The sequence below is a fragment of the Callorhinus ursinus genome, unplaced genomic scaffold, assembly GCF_003265705.2.
Source record: "Callorhinus ursinus isolate GAN/ISIS: 27379988/994484 unplaced genomic scaffold, GSC_fseal_2.0 scaffold14, whole genome shotgun sequence".
In the NCBI taxonomy this organism is placed as follows: Eukaryota; Metazoa; Chordata; class Mammalia; order Carnivora; family Otariidae; genus Callorhinus; species Callorhinus ursinus.
Window position 1 is genome coordinate 12,482,221 of NW_027397076.1, and position 13,596 is coordinate 12,495,816.

General features: G+C 36.6%; 1 protein-coding gene across 5 annotated transcripts in view; it reads right to left on the minus strand.

Annotated features, from left to right (window-relative positions):
* Positions 1-9,654: 9,654 nt before the first annotated feature.
* NEDD1 (NEDD1 gamma-tubulin ring complex targeting factor) overlaps positions 9,655-13,596 on the minus strand; it is a 51,719-nt gene continuing 47,777 nt past the window's right edge. For all 5 annotated transcript variants that reach the window (XM_025882548.2, XM_025882549.2, XM_025882546.2 and 2 more), the window contains one exon: positions 9,655-11,408. In XM_025882548.2, the coding sequence (XP_025738333.1) occupies positions 11,304-11,408 (105 nt within the window). In that variant the 3' untranslated portion in view covers positions 9,655-11,303. The remainder of the gene's footprint in view (positions 11,409-13,596) is intronic.

Sequence of the window (13,596 nt, forward strand, 5' to 3'; positions counted from 1 at the left end):
TAGCAGTTTCTTTGACTTCTAATGAACCAGTTGCTCTCAGATAAAGAGAAAAACAAATGCAGAAACATAGCAGCTTTGAAGATCAAAGCACAACCATAAAGAAACAAATGGAAAAGCACACTTACTACACAATACACAGCAGCACATAAATAGTCCACAGACTGTTTCGCCTCTTTGCCTTCCTTTCCTCTGCTGTTTGAGTCGGTATCTTCCCACAGGACTAACTGTGTAATAGAGAGTTGATGACCCAGCATCAGATGAGTCATTACTATGACTGATATGGTCAATTTTTATATAATAAAAGCAAAAAAGGGATCTAGAGGCTCTATAATAATTTAAAATGAAAATATTATGCTTCAAGTGATAGAAAACGTCATAAGATGCTGTTCATCTTATAAAATAAATTCACAAGTAGCATAATAAACATTATGCTATAAAATATAACTTTATAGCATCATTTTAAAAATATAACTAATACACTAGACCTGATAAATGTATAGTGTTTCATTTTACATAATTTTGTTAAGAAAAACCTAGCAAGGATAATTAGAAACCTATATCATTTATGAAAATAGAACTAAAATTCTAAAATAAATTACCAGGGAAAAAGATGCAACCGTAAGTATATAAAGAAAGTAATCCTCCAGGGTGCCTGAGTGACTCAGTCATTAAGCGTCTGCCTTTGGTTCGGGTCATGGTCCCAGGGTCCTGGGATAGAGCCCCACATAGGGCTCCCTGCTCAGCGGGAAGCCTGCTTCTCCCTCTCCCACTCCCCCTGCCTGTGCTCTCTCTCTCGCTGTCTCTCTCTGTCAAATAAATAAAATCTTAAAAAAAAAGTAATCCTCCATAACCATGTAGAACCTACCCCCAAATAAGAGAGATATGTTAGTATTCAAAAATAAATCATAGTAACTCACATCTATAAGTTAACAAAGGGGAGAAATCTCACTAGATGTTGGGAACTATTCAATTTCTGTTCATACCTTTAATGTTTAAAACGCTTCAAAAACCAGGGCTGATGGGATAATTATTAAACATAAAAAGCCTTTTCAAACCAATAATGTTTAACAGGTAATTTCTAGATGCATTCCAGTTTAAATCCACTATCTTTGATTGAGCTTTGATTATTTCACCTTCTAAATAGTTCTCCAATTTTTGATGGTTCAGACCTTTAGTATTTCTCACCTGGATGACTTAGCAGTCTCCTAAATGACATCCACTATGGTCTGAAGGTTCATGTCCTCCCAAAATTCATATGTTGAAATCCTAAACCCCAAAGTAATAGTATTAGAAAGTAGGGCCTTTATAGGTAATTAGGTCTTGAGGGCAGAGCCCTCATGAACGGGATTAGCGTCCTTATTAAGAAAAAAAAAAAAGCCCCAAAGAAATCCCTCACTCCTCTGGCCATGGCTATGTGAGGACACAGAGAGTCCTCATCGAGAGCCATCTATGAGAAAGAGCCCCCCCATCAGATATCAAATCTGCCAGCACCTTGAGCTGAGACCTCTCAACTTGCAGAACTGTGAAAATGCATTTCAGTTGTTTATAAGCCTCCTAGTCATGGCATTCTTTCAAAATATTCCCCTTATTGTGGTCAGAATCATTAGTCTAAATTTGATCATGTCTATCCCTGATTAAAACCCTTTATTGGTTCGTCTTCATCCCCAAAAGAAAATCCTAGTGCTTGGCATGCACCCAAGGCCTTTGGTGATCGGACTGTGCTCACGTCTGCCCCCTACAACCTGCCTCCCTGTCTGGCCCTTGCAGGTCCTGTGCACACTCTTTCCAGCCTCCTGCCTCAGGAACTTCTCCCTCCCTCTTCACTAGAGGTATTTCCACTCACTTTTAATCCCCAGCTCAGGTCTTTTACCTCCTATGACTTGTAGGAAGCCTTCTCAGATACCACACTACCTCTTAGGTTACAGCCAATGCCCCCGTCTGCTGCCTCCACAGTGCTGTGTGCATATATCCATTTCCCAATCCTACCACATGATTCTCCAATTTAGGTGTGTTTGTTCTACTTGATGATGGTGCTCCTCAATATGATGCTCGGTGCTCAGCACACACAAGGTGACTACTGCTCACTGAAAGAAAGATTAAAAAATTGAGACAAAGGGGAGGCGCCTGGGTGGCTCAGTAGTTAAGTGTCTGCCTTTGGCTCAGGTCATGATCCCAGGGTCCTGGGATCAAGCCCCGCATCAGGCTCCCTGCTCAGCGGGAAGTCTGCTTCTCCCTCTCACACTCTCTCTGCTTGTGTTCCCTCTCTCGCTGTCTCTCTCTGTCAAATAAATAAATAAAATCTTTAAAAAAAAAAATGAGACATAGGAGCAAAAGTGAGCTATGTTGGTTGGAACACCTCTACTGAAACACAGGCTGGAGTGGAATCATCTGTGGGAGTTAGTTGCCCAGACCAGATGAAAATGCCCGAAAGTATTATCTACCACCAATCCTAAAAGAAACCGCCACAAAGTCAACCTTCCAGATCTGAAATATCCTAGAGACCAACCTAATATCACCTCACATCCACACTCCGAGGATATGCTTTTTCCCTTTTAAACTAAAAGACGAAACAAAACAAAACAAAAACAAAACAAAAAAATAAGTCTTATGTACGAAATGAAATGCTAACAAAGCTAAAGATGGTGGTCACATTTAAGTGTCTGCATGCAATCTAACAAGAAGAGTACAGGCAAAGTCACTCCCCTCATTCTGTAATCTATAGGCAAGAGTCTGTTTCTTGGAGGAGCTCTAAACTCTTAGCCACGTCTTACAAACCTTTCCTGACCTGCCCCCACCTACCTCTCCAGTCTTTGCTTTGCAGTCTCCCGGGTGTGGCTCAAGTTCCAGCAGTTCCTCCTATTAAACAACGTTTTTCTTTGCCAAAGTGGATAACTTTGTTATTTAAAGAGAGTTCAATAACTATGGCAATATTTAGACATCCAGATATTTTTCAGTTTCATTTTGGCAGATAAAGATTTAATGTGATGATCATTGTAAAAATGAGAAATAAAATGTTTTCTCATTTCACTAGTATTCAAATAATAGAGTAGGTGTCTTTTGACATAAGATGTGCTTCAAATAATTTTGAAAAGTTCAATTTGTCTGAATGCAAAATGAAGCATAATTGATTTTTGACATTTTAATTTTAAGTGAGCTGGTTGTCAGATTTCACTTGAAAAGGACCCACAATATCTACATCAAGGGCATGTCAACTATCTTCAACCATTATTGTCATTTTTCTATGTTCATAAATTTATCCTACTACTATAAATGCTATTATTTGACATGTGTGAGGAAGAAATATGGTTAATCATATCTCTAGTTTATTGCAAACATAAACACCACACAGAAATTAATAATTTAAAAGAATCCCTACATGGATTCCATTGTTCAACAATAAAATTAGAAATATTGAACCTCTATAGAGGTCAAAACATCATACTAGATGTTGCATCCACAGAGAGGAATAAGAAATGGCCTCTGCCCACGGGGGAGAGAAACCTGGAGACAAAATCATCCCCATTCTGTGTGAGACTTACAATAGTAGGAAATGAATTTTCAGGTGCACAGAAGAGAGTATGATTGCCTTTAGGTGATAGAAAAATATCACAAAAGAGGTGACACGTGAGAAGCATCCTGAAGGATCTGTAGGACCTTGCCAGGCAAAAGGAAATATGAAGGTAATGGCCCAGAGCCATGAAATGGCCTAGGACTCTCCGGATCCTGAGACAGGAATATCAGGGGCAGGTCTTCAAGGACCCAGGATGCCACATCAAAGACCATGGCTTTTCCCTATGGACAGTTAGATTTGACTTTTAGGTAGAAACAAATGTAGTAGAGGTGAATACAACACACAAGAAGGAATAGAGGAAGACAGAAAGCCCAGTTAGCTTTCTAAAGCCTTACAAAAATCTCAACAAGGCATGCTGAAGCTCTAAATCACAGCAGCTGGAATAGGGATGAGTCAGGAAGTTTATCAGTTACCTACTGCTGCATAATAATGCAAAAAAACTTAGTGGCATACAATAGTAAGTGTTTATGCTCATATATCTGGCAGTCAGTTGGGCTAGACGAAGCTGGGTTTGGTGAGCAGCTTGGCTGAGACAACTCTCCTTCACATGTCTCATCTTTCTCTTGGGACCAGCAGCTAGCTCAGTCATCTTGTGTGTGTGTGTGTGTTTAATGTCCACAATGGAAGTGCAAGAGTTGTACTTCAAGAAGTACAAGGCAGTAACATGCCACACCTCTTAAAGCTTAGGCTTGAAACTGGCACACCATCACTTCTGTTTTATCGGCCACATGGCCAAACCCAAAGTCAGATGGGGAAAAATACTCTATCATATTTTCACTAGTAGGAACTGCAAAGTCAAATGGCAAAGGGCGGGAAAACAGGTAGGAGAGAAGGACTAGTGTCGATAATGCAATATATCATACTCTGCCCTCTGGGCCACAGTCACTTGTGTTCCTCCCAAATGCAATACATGCTCACCCCCATCAATGGATTCTCAAAAGCCACATCCAATCACCGCATCATATTCCAAGTTGTGATCTACATTAGATCCAGATGAGTCTCATTTTGAAAAGAATGATTGCTCTTTGTTCAGAGAATACCAAACAAAAGAATGAGCTATCTGCCCCCTCCTGATCACACACACACACACACACACACACACACACACACACACACACACACACACACACATTACAATCAGTGGTGAAGTTGAGGCAGGATGCATGCAATACACACCCCCATTTAAGAACGGGGGGCTCTTAGCAGTCACTGGCCCACAGCAATTCTGAAATCCCACTGGACAAATGTTGCTCTGTGGATGGGGAATGTTTCTTGATTAGGCCTGGGTTCTGTTTCCTGGGAGTGCCTCCCCACCGTCCCTTGTTTTCTACTGGTTTTGACTCTGCTCTGTGAGATTTCATCCTCCTCCTCAACCACTTCGGAAAAGGGCTTTGGAAGAGCTGCCACTCTAACAACAGAGCAACTTTCTCAGGAGTTAAAAAATATTTTTGAAAAGCCTCGATTTCTTTTAGTCCTAGATGGCAGTGCTTTTGCTAATTCAACAGTCTGAAACAATTTGTGGATTTCTATGCATTTGATTCCACAGTCTACTTTGTGTGTCAAAAGCCAGAAGTCAACACTCACAATTCTTTTCTAGATCTGCTTTTCTCTCATTCTTCACTTAATTACTACTACTAAGCACATTTGACTAATAGGGGACCATGTCCTTAAGCTTTATAAATGTCCTTTTATTCAACTGAAAAGGTATAATCCAGGCTCTCAATTTTCTCAGTCTCTTTTACACTATTAAAAATTGAGGACTCCAAAGAGTGCACCTTAGAAAATTCTAGAAAGTACAAGAATACACAAGTACCCATTCCATTAAATATCAGGACATTAAATATTCACTTGTCATGTAACCTCGGGAAAACTCCACTGTGCCCATGAGAAAAATAAAAGTGAAAAAGACCATGTCTTAGTATTATTATGAAAATAATCTGATCTCACCAGACCCAAAAATGACCTTGGAAATTCCCAGGGATCACCAAACTACATTTTGAGAATCCTTGGTCTAGACACCTTTCTTCTTCTCAGAGGTTCAGGACTGTTTCTATAGCCACACCCTTTATTTTCCCACAAATAACATAAATCTACACATATTATTTCTTTATCTTTATGTCACTGTAGTCTTTAAGAGCTCTATTTTATCTAAGAATGTGGAACTTGCGAATTTGATACATAAAATAATTCTTTACTAGAAATATTTTAGGTAAGAAAAAGTGACTATCCACAGCACTAACTTGTCGGGCATTCTGTTAACTTCAGCTGTGAAATAGTCTATCTAAACATCAATAAGATAAGAAACAAAACTTTGAAAATCTCTACAGAGTTGGAGAGACAAAAATTAAGAGCTCATGACTCACTAAGATAGGACCTGATGGAACACTAATGGTTTGGTTTAAACTCTGAAGGATTAGGGCACCCTGGGTGGCTCAGTCCATTAAGTGTCTGACTCTTGATTTGATTTTGGCTCAGGTCATGATCTCAGGGTTGTGGGATTGAGCCCCATGTCAGGGTCTGTGCTCAGCCTGGAGTCTGCTTGTTTTCTCCCTCTGCCCCTCCCCCCACTGGCACACTCACTCTTTTGCTCTCTCTCAAATAACTGAATCTTAAAAAAATAAGACAAAAAAACCTCTTAAGTATTAAACCACAAAAACAAGAATAAACCAGGGACTTATACTCAACTTGGAATCAGCACACCCCTAGCTGCCTGCCACAGTGAAAAGAAAATCTCTGGGAGAAGACAGCAGCATTCAAAGACTCAAAGAGAGTTTCTACAATTTTTCATAACAATGTCAGTCCCTCAGTAAAGAAATATTCAAGAAGACGGGAAGACACTATGTGACCAAAACCTGAGAGAAATAATGTAAAATGGAAACAAATCCATAGGATAATCTGATATTAGTTATCAGCACAGACTTTAAAATAACTAAGATGAATACACTTAAGGAATTAAATTATAAGATTTCAACAGAGAATTAGAAACTATTAAAAAAAAAGAACCAAGTGGAAACTCTAAGCTGAAAAATGAAACAGGTGATATTAAATACTTAACCAGATTAGGTAAACAGTGAATTAGACATAGCTGAAGAGAAAAATAGTTTCTGCTAAAATTTTTATTGGGATTATACTGAATCTGTAAATCAATATGGGAAGAACTGACATTTGCCTTCCAACCAATGAACATGGCGTCTCTTCATTTATTTAGGTTTACCTTCTCCCTGGAATGTTTTGGAGAATTCAGTGTATAAGTCTTAGATAACTTCTATCGAATTTATACCTAAGTATAATGCTAGTATAAATAGTATTGACTTTTCAATTTTTTGTTAGTATATAGAAATGCAACTGATTTTGTGTGTGTGCAAAAAGGTGGTTTTATTAAAGCACGGGGACAAGACCTTCAGGCAGAAAGAGCTGCACTGGGGTTGTGAAGAGTGACTGATTATAAACTTTGGGGTTGGGGGACAACTGATTTTTGTATATTGACCATGTATACAGTAACCTTGTCACTCACATATTAACTTTAGAATGTTCATATATTCCATAGGTTTTTTGTAGAGTCCAATATGTCATGTGTGGGGAGACTTTTACCTCTTCCTTTATAATGTGAATGGTTTTTCTTTTGCTTGCCTGTCTTGGCTAGAAATTCGAGTACAGTATTTTATAGAAGATAGTGGACATCCTTGCTTTGTCTCTGATCTTAGGGGAAAAACATTCAGTCTTTCACCATTAAGTTATGAGGTTAGCTGCAGGTTTTTCTTAAGACGCCCTTTATCAAGATGAGCAAGTTCTTTTTTATTTTTACTTTACTGAGAGTTTTTATCAGAAATGAATGTTGTGGGGCGCCTGGGTGGCTCAGTCGTTAAGCGTCTGCCTTCGGCTCAGGTCATGATCCTGGGATCCTGGGATCAAGCCCCGCATCGGGCTCCCTGCTCCGCGGGAGGCCTGCTTCTCCCTCTCCCCCTCCCCCCTGCTTGTGTTCCCTCTCTCGCCATCTCTCTCTCTGTCAAATAAGTAAATAAAACTTAAAAAAAAAAAGTTGGGTTTTGTCAAATGCCCTTTTTGCATTTATTGAGACAATCATATGGTTTTCCTGTTAGTCTGTCAACAGAGTGAATTATTTAGTGAATTTTCTAATGTTAGCCCAAATTTGCATTAACATAAATCTCTAGTTCATATATTCTCCTTTTTATACATCGTTAAATTCAAATTGTTAAACTTCGTTTAGAACTTTTGCATCTGTGTTTGTGATAAATATTGGCTTGTCGTTTTCTTGTGATTTTGGTATCAGAGTAATGCTGGCCTCAAAGAAGGAGTTCGGAATTATCCCCTCTTCTATTTCATGGGTGTATTTGTTGAGAATTGAGTATTTTCCTCCTCAAATTTTTGAAAGAATTCACCAGTATAGTTAGGTTTGGCATATTCTGTCAGAAATATACATAGGGGCACCTGGGTGGCTCAGTCAGTTAAGAGTCTGAGTTTTGGTTACAGGTCACGTCGTGATCTCAGGGTGCTGAGATTGAGCGCTGCATGAGGCTCTGTGCTCAGCGTGGAGTTGACTTGAGATTCTCTCTCCCCCTCGGCCTCTTTCCCCACTCGCATGTGCTCTCTCAAATTAAAAAAAAAAAGAGTATCTGTAGAACCTGTAGTCATGTCATTTCTCATTCTTAATATTGATAATTTCTGTCTTCTTTCTCATCAGTCTGACTAAAGATTTATCAACCGTATTGATCTCAAACAGTTAGCTTTCAGTTTCACTGACTTTCTCAATGGATTTTATTTTCTATTGCATTGATTTCTTCCCTAATCCTTTTTCCTTAGAGTTTCACTTGCTATTATTTTTCTAGCTTAAGATGAAAGCTTCAGTCCTTGATTTGAATTCTTTTTTCTAATACAGACATCTGATGATATAAATTTCCCTGTAAAGTACTGCTTTATCTGATTCCCCCACAAATTTTGTTTTCATTTGCATTAAGTTCAATATACTTTTTATTTCTTCTTTTCATATTTAAACCACTTGTCTTTATATTTAAATAGGTTTAGTGGATTCAATAGATAGCTGGATTTTAAAAACTCGGTCTAATCAGGGTAACTGATGATTAACAGTTAATATAATTATTGACATTGCTGTTTAAATCTACCATCTTATTTTTTTTTCTATTTGTCCCATTTATTCTTTGTCTCCCTTTCTTCTTTTTCTTCCTTCTTTTGCATTATTTTTTATAACTACATTTTATCTTTGTTGGTTTATTAGTTATGACTTTTTACTGTTGCTTTAGGGATTACAGTAAACATTCTTAACTTATCACAGTCTACTTTCAAGTAATACTACACTATCTCACAGTTAGTGTTAGAACCTTAGAGTAGTATATTTCGTTTCCCTCCTCCCACCCTTGCTACTGTTGTCAGACATTTCACTTTATTTATATTAACCACACAACATCTTGTCATTATTTTTGCTTTAAATCATTAATTATCCTTTAAGGATAATTTAAAATGAAAAAAAAAAAAAAGCCTTACATTTGTTCACGTATTTACCATTTTTGGCGTCCTGGTTACTTTGCATGGAAACATATTTCTAACTGGTACCATATTCCTTCTGACTAAAGGCATTCTTTAACATTTCCTGTAGAGCAAGTCTGCTTGTGATAAATTCTTCCAGCCTTCCAAGGTCTGAAAAAGTTTTATTTTTCATTTTTGAAAGACATCTTTGCTGGATATAGAATTGAAAGTTGAGTATTTTTCTTTCAGTACTTTAAAGATGTTACTCCACTATCTCTGCACTCTTGTCTTTGTTCTTGTCTTTTAAATTTAGCTGCTTTAAGAATTTTCCTTTGACACAAGTTTTAAGGAATTTGATTATGATGTGTTTTGGTATAGTTTTATTTCTTGTACTTAAGAGGTTCATTGGGTTTCTTGGGTCTTATTTGTTTCCCTCTCTCAGGGAACACTGTCCTGTGCTGCCTAATATCTTATATTTGAAAACTGTCTCATATTTTGTGTTTTTAGAATTTCAAATAGGTAAATCCAATCTCTATTATTCCATTTTGGCCAGAGGCAAAAGTTCAATTTCAGGCATCTCATTTTTAGCATATAAAAATTTTATTTTTTGTACTTACGTAACTTTTAAATTCCGTGACAAAATGTTTCATCTATATGCATAAAGTTACTCAAATTGTTTTATTTATCCCACCTCTTTTAATACACATTATGTGCATTTATAGAAAAAAGGCAACAGGAAAATATTAATGGACTTAAATACAGCATGCAGGCAAAACACACTTTATGTTTTCTAAACCTGTTTGATAATGATATATAAGGAAACTTGTTACAAACCATAATGCTTCCAATAATCTGTCAGGAAAAAAAGATCACATTAGCACCCATTTATACTTTAACACAAACATATTCTCTGAGCCACACTGGGAAAAAGAAATATTTCTGTTTTTATTTTCTGAAGTAATTATTAGTAGGTTTACACTTATTAAATATATCCTTAAAATTTCCACCACTTTGGAAAACCATAAAGTTAGTAAGCTAGCTAGATTTCCTTTTTATTTTAGTAAATATTTTTATCTCAGAAGTCAAAATTGGGTAGGAGTGCTGTATACAAGGTACATAGTTTAAATCTTTGGGACAAGAGACTACAAGAAGGTAAATAAGCCAGTAGCCCTCCTAATCTTATATCACTAAGACTGTATATATATCATAGCAGGTAGATGTATACATCCACCCATACCAGAGAGGTATGTATTCTTTTGACAATTAACCTTTCTAAATTTTATGGTAAGGTCAATAAAAACATTATACACAGCACACAAAGAATTACAGAAAGTTAATGATATAAACCACAAAACAAAATAATCCATACTTCTCATTTGGAAGGGAAAAAAATGGGACTAATACTGAACTTAGCATCTAATATAAAATTTTCACTCATTGTAAGTTGTATCATACTGATTAAAACTTTACAGAATAACTTTGCATGTTATTAATTCATGAGACAATCAGCAGATATGCAGCTCTAGTCAAGTCTTATAAGCCCCTAAATGTTTTCATAGGTAAAGTGAAATTAGCTAAAAAATACCAAACAGGAGCAGAGATTTGTGAGAAGTACAAAACACATAAATGCAATAGATATATAATGTAATCTGTGCAATTCAAAACTCCCAAAATTTTCTTATGAAATGTACAATAAATAATAGTCATACTTGACTTTATCAAGTTAACAAAATAATCACTAACCAACCTTGTGTTTTACTAGTCAATTGCTTAGAAACACCAACTGCCATTTAAAATTTACTTTCATCATAAAAATAGAAGGCATATCAAACTCTTTAATCCTCAAATATCCAAAAAAAATTTGGAAGGCAACTGTCAATCAAAAATATTATCTGTTAAAAAAGGTGATTAAAAAACATACATAACCTATTTTTTTGCACAATTTTTTTTTCTTATGAAAAAGGGCACTTAGTATATAGCTAAAGCTTTCAGAAATTATAGATCCTGTTGACTTTCCTATTAGGCAGATGACATGTTGTACAGTTTTTAATATAAAAATATAAATATCTTTGACAGAGAAGGTGAAATAGTGGTTGGTATAAAATCCCATCACCATTTTACTTGAAAAAAACTTTTTTCCTAGAGACCATGAAAACAATACTGATTCCATGCAGTTCTGTGTTGCCAGAAGCTTCCCAAATTATAAAACACTAAGGTATTCACTGAAATTTCAAAAGTGGGCCCGTAGTCTTTTGTTTTCTTCTCGTAGTCTTTCAATTTCAGCCACTAAACCTTCATTCACTGAGTATCTTTCCAGCAAAGAGTGCATTTCATTCTAGAAAAGAGAAAAAATGTTTTTTAAAGCATTGGTATTTCACATTTATTTGGAAAGCTGTTTTACATAGTTTCAGCTATCATTTCTGTCATGTTCAATTACCTAGCTGAATGGTTACATCCTTACTACTTTGTTAATATAAATGAAAGATCACTGGTGAAAGTTACATACTTGGAAGGCTTATATTTGCACATGTGGGAAGCTTTTAGCTTACTTATTAAAATAAATAAATAAAAAGCTGTGAAAAAGTAGCTTTAACTATTATAGGTTTAAAAGAAGGGTGACTAAAGCAACGGAATACACATTCTTCTCTAGTGCCCATGGAACTTTCTCCAGAATTGATCACATCCTAGGTCACAAATCGGGTCTCAACCGGTACCAAGAGATTGGGATTATTCCCTGCATATTTTCAGACCACAATGCTTTGAAACTAGAACTCAATCACAAGAGGAAAGTCGGAAAGAACTCAAATACATGGAGGCTAAAGAGCATCCTACTAAAGAATGAATGGGTCAACCAGGAAATTAAAGAAGAATTAAAAAAATTCATGGAAACCAATGAAAATGAAAACACAACTGTTCAAAATCTTTGGGATACAGCAAAGGCAGTCCTAAGATGAAAGTATACAGCAATACAAGCCTTTCTGAAGAAACAAGAAAGGTCTCAAATACACAACCTAACCCTACACCTAAAGGAGCCAGAGAAAAAACAGCCAATAAAGCCTAAACCCAGCAGGAGAAGAGAAATCATAAAGATCAGAGCAGAAATCAATGAAACAGAAACCAAAAGAACAGCAGAACAGATCAATGAAACTAGGAGCTGGTTCTTTGAAAGAATTAACAAGATTGATAAACCCCTGGCCAGACTTACCAAAAAGAAAAGAGAAATGACCCAAATCAACAAAATCATGAATGAAAGAGGAGAGATCACAACCAACACCAAAGAAATACAAACAATTATAAGAACATATTATGAGCAACTCTATGCCAGCAATTTAGATAACCTGGAAGAAATGGATGCATTCCTAGAAATGTATCAACTACCAAAATTGAACCAGGAAGAAATAGAAAACCTGAACAGACCTATAACCACTAAGGACATTGAAGCAGTCATCAAAAATTTCCCAAGAAACAAAAGCCTGGGGCCAGATGGCTTCCCAGGGGAATTCTATCAGACATTTCAAGAAGAATTAATACCTATTCTCCTGAAACTGTTCCAAAAAATAGAAATGGAAGGAAAGCTTCCAAACTCATTTTATAAGGCCACCATTACCTTGATCCCAAAAACAGACAAAGAACCCATCAAAAAGGAGAATTACAGACCAATATCCTTGATGAACATGGATGCAAAAATTCTCACCAAAATACTAGCCAATAGGATCCAACAGTACATTAAAAGGATAATTCACCATGACCAAGTGGGATTTATCCCTGGGCTGCAAGGTTGGTTCAACATCCGCAAATCAATCAACGTGATACAATACATTAACAAAAGAAAGAACAAGAATCATATGATCCTCTCAACAGATGCAGAAAAAGCATTTGACAAAGTACAGCATCCTTTCTTGATCAAAACTCTTCAGAGTATAGGGATAGAGGGTACATATCTCAATATCATAAAAGCCATCTATGAAAAACCTACAGCGAATATCATTCTCAATGCGGCAAGGATGTCCACTATCACCACTGCTATTCAACATAGTATTAGAAGTCCTAGCCACAGCAATCAGACAACAGAAAGAAATCAAAGGCATCCAAATCGGCAAAGAGGAAGTCAAACTCGCACTCTTTGCAGATGATATGATACTGTATGTGGAAAACCCAAAAGACTCCACCCCAAAACTGCTAGAACTCATACAGGAATTCAGTAAAGTAGCAGGATATAAAATCAATGCACAGAAATCAGTGGCATTCCTATACACCAACAACAAGACAGAAGAAAGAGAAATTAAGGAGTCGATCCCATTCACAATTGCACCCAAAACCGTAAGATACCTAGGAATAAATTTAACCAAGGAGGCAAAGGATCTGTACTCCAAAAACTATAAAATACTCATGAAAGAAATTGAGGAAGACACAAAGAAATGGAAAAACGTTCCATGCTCATGGATTGGAAGAACAAACATTGTGAAGATGTCAATGCTAGAGCAATCTACACATTCAATGCAATCCCCATCAAAATACCATCC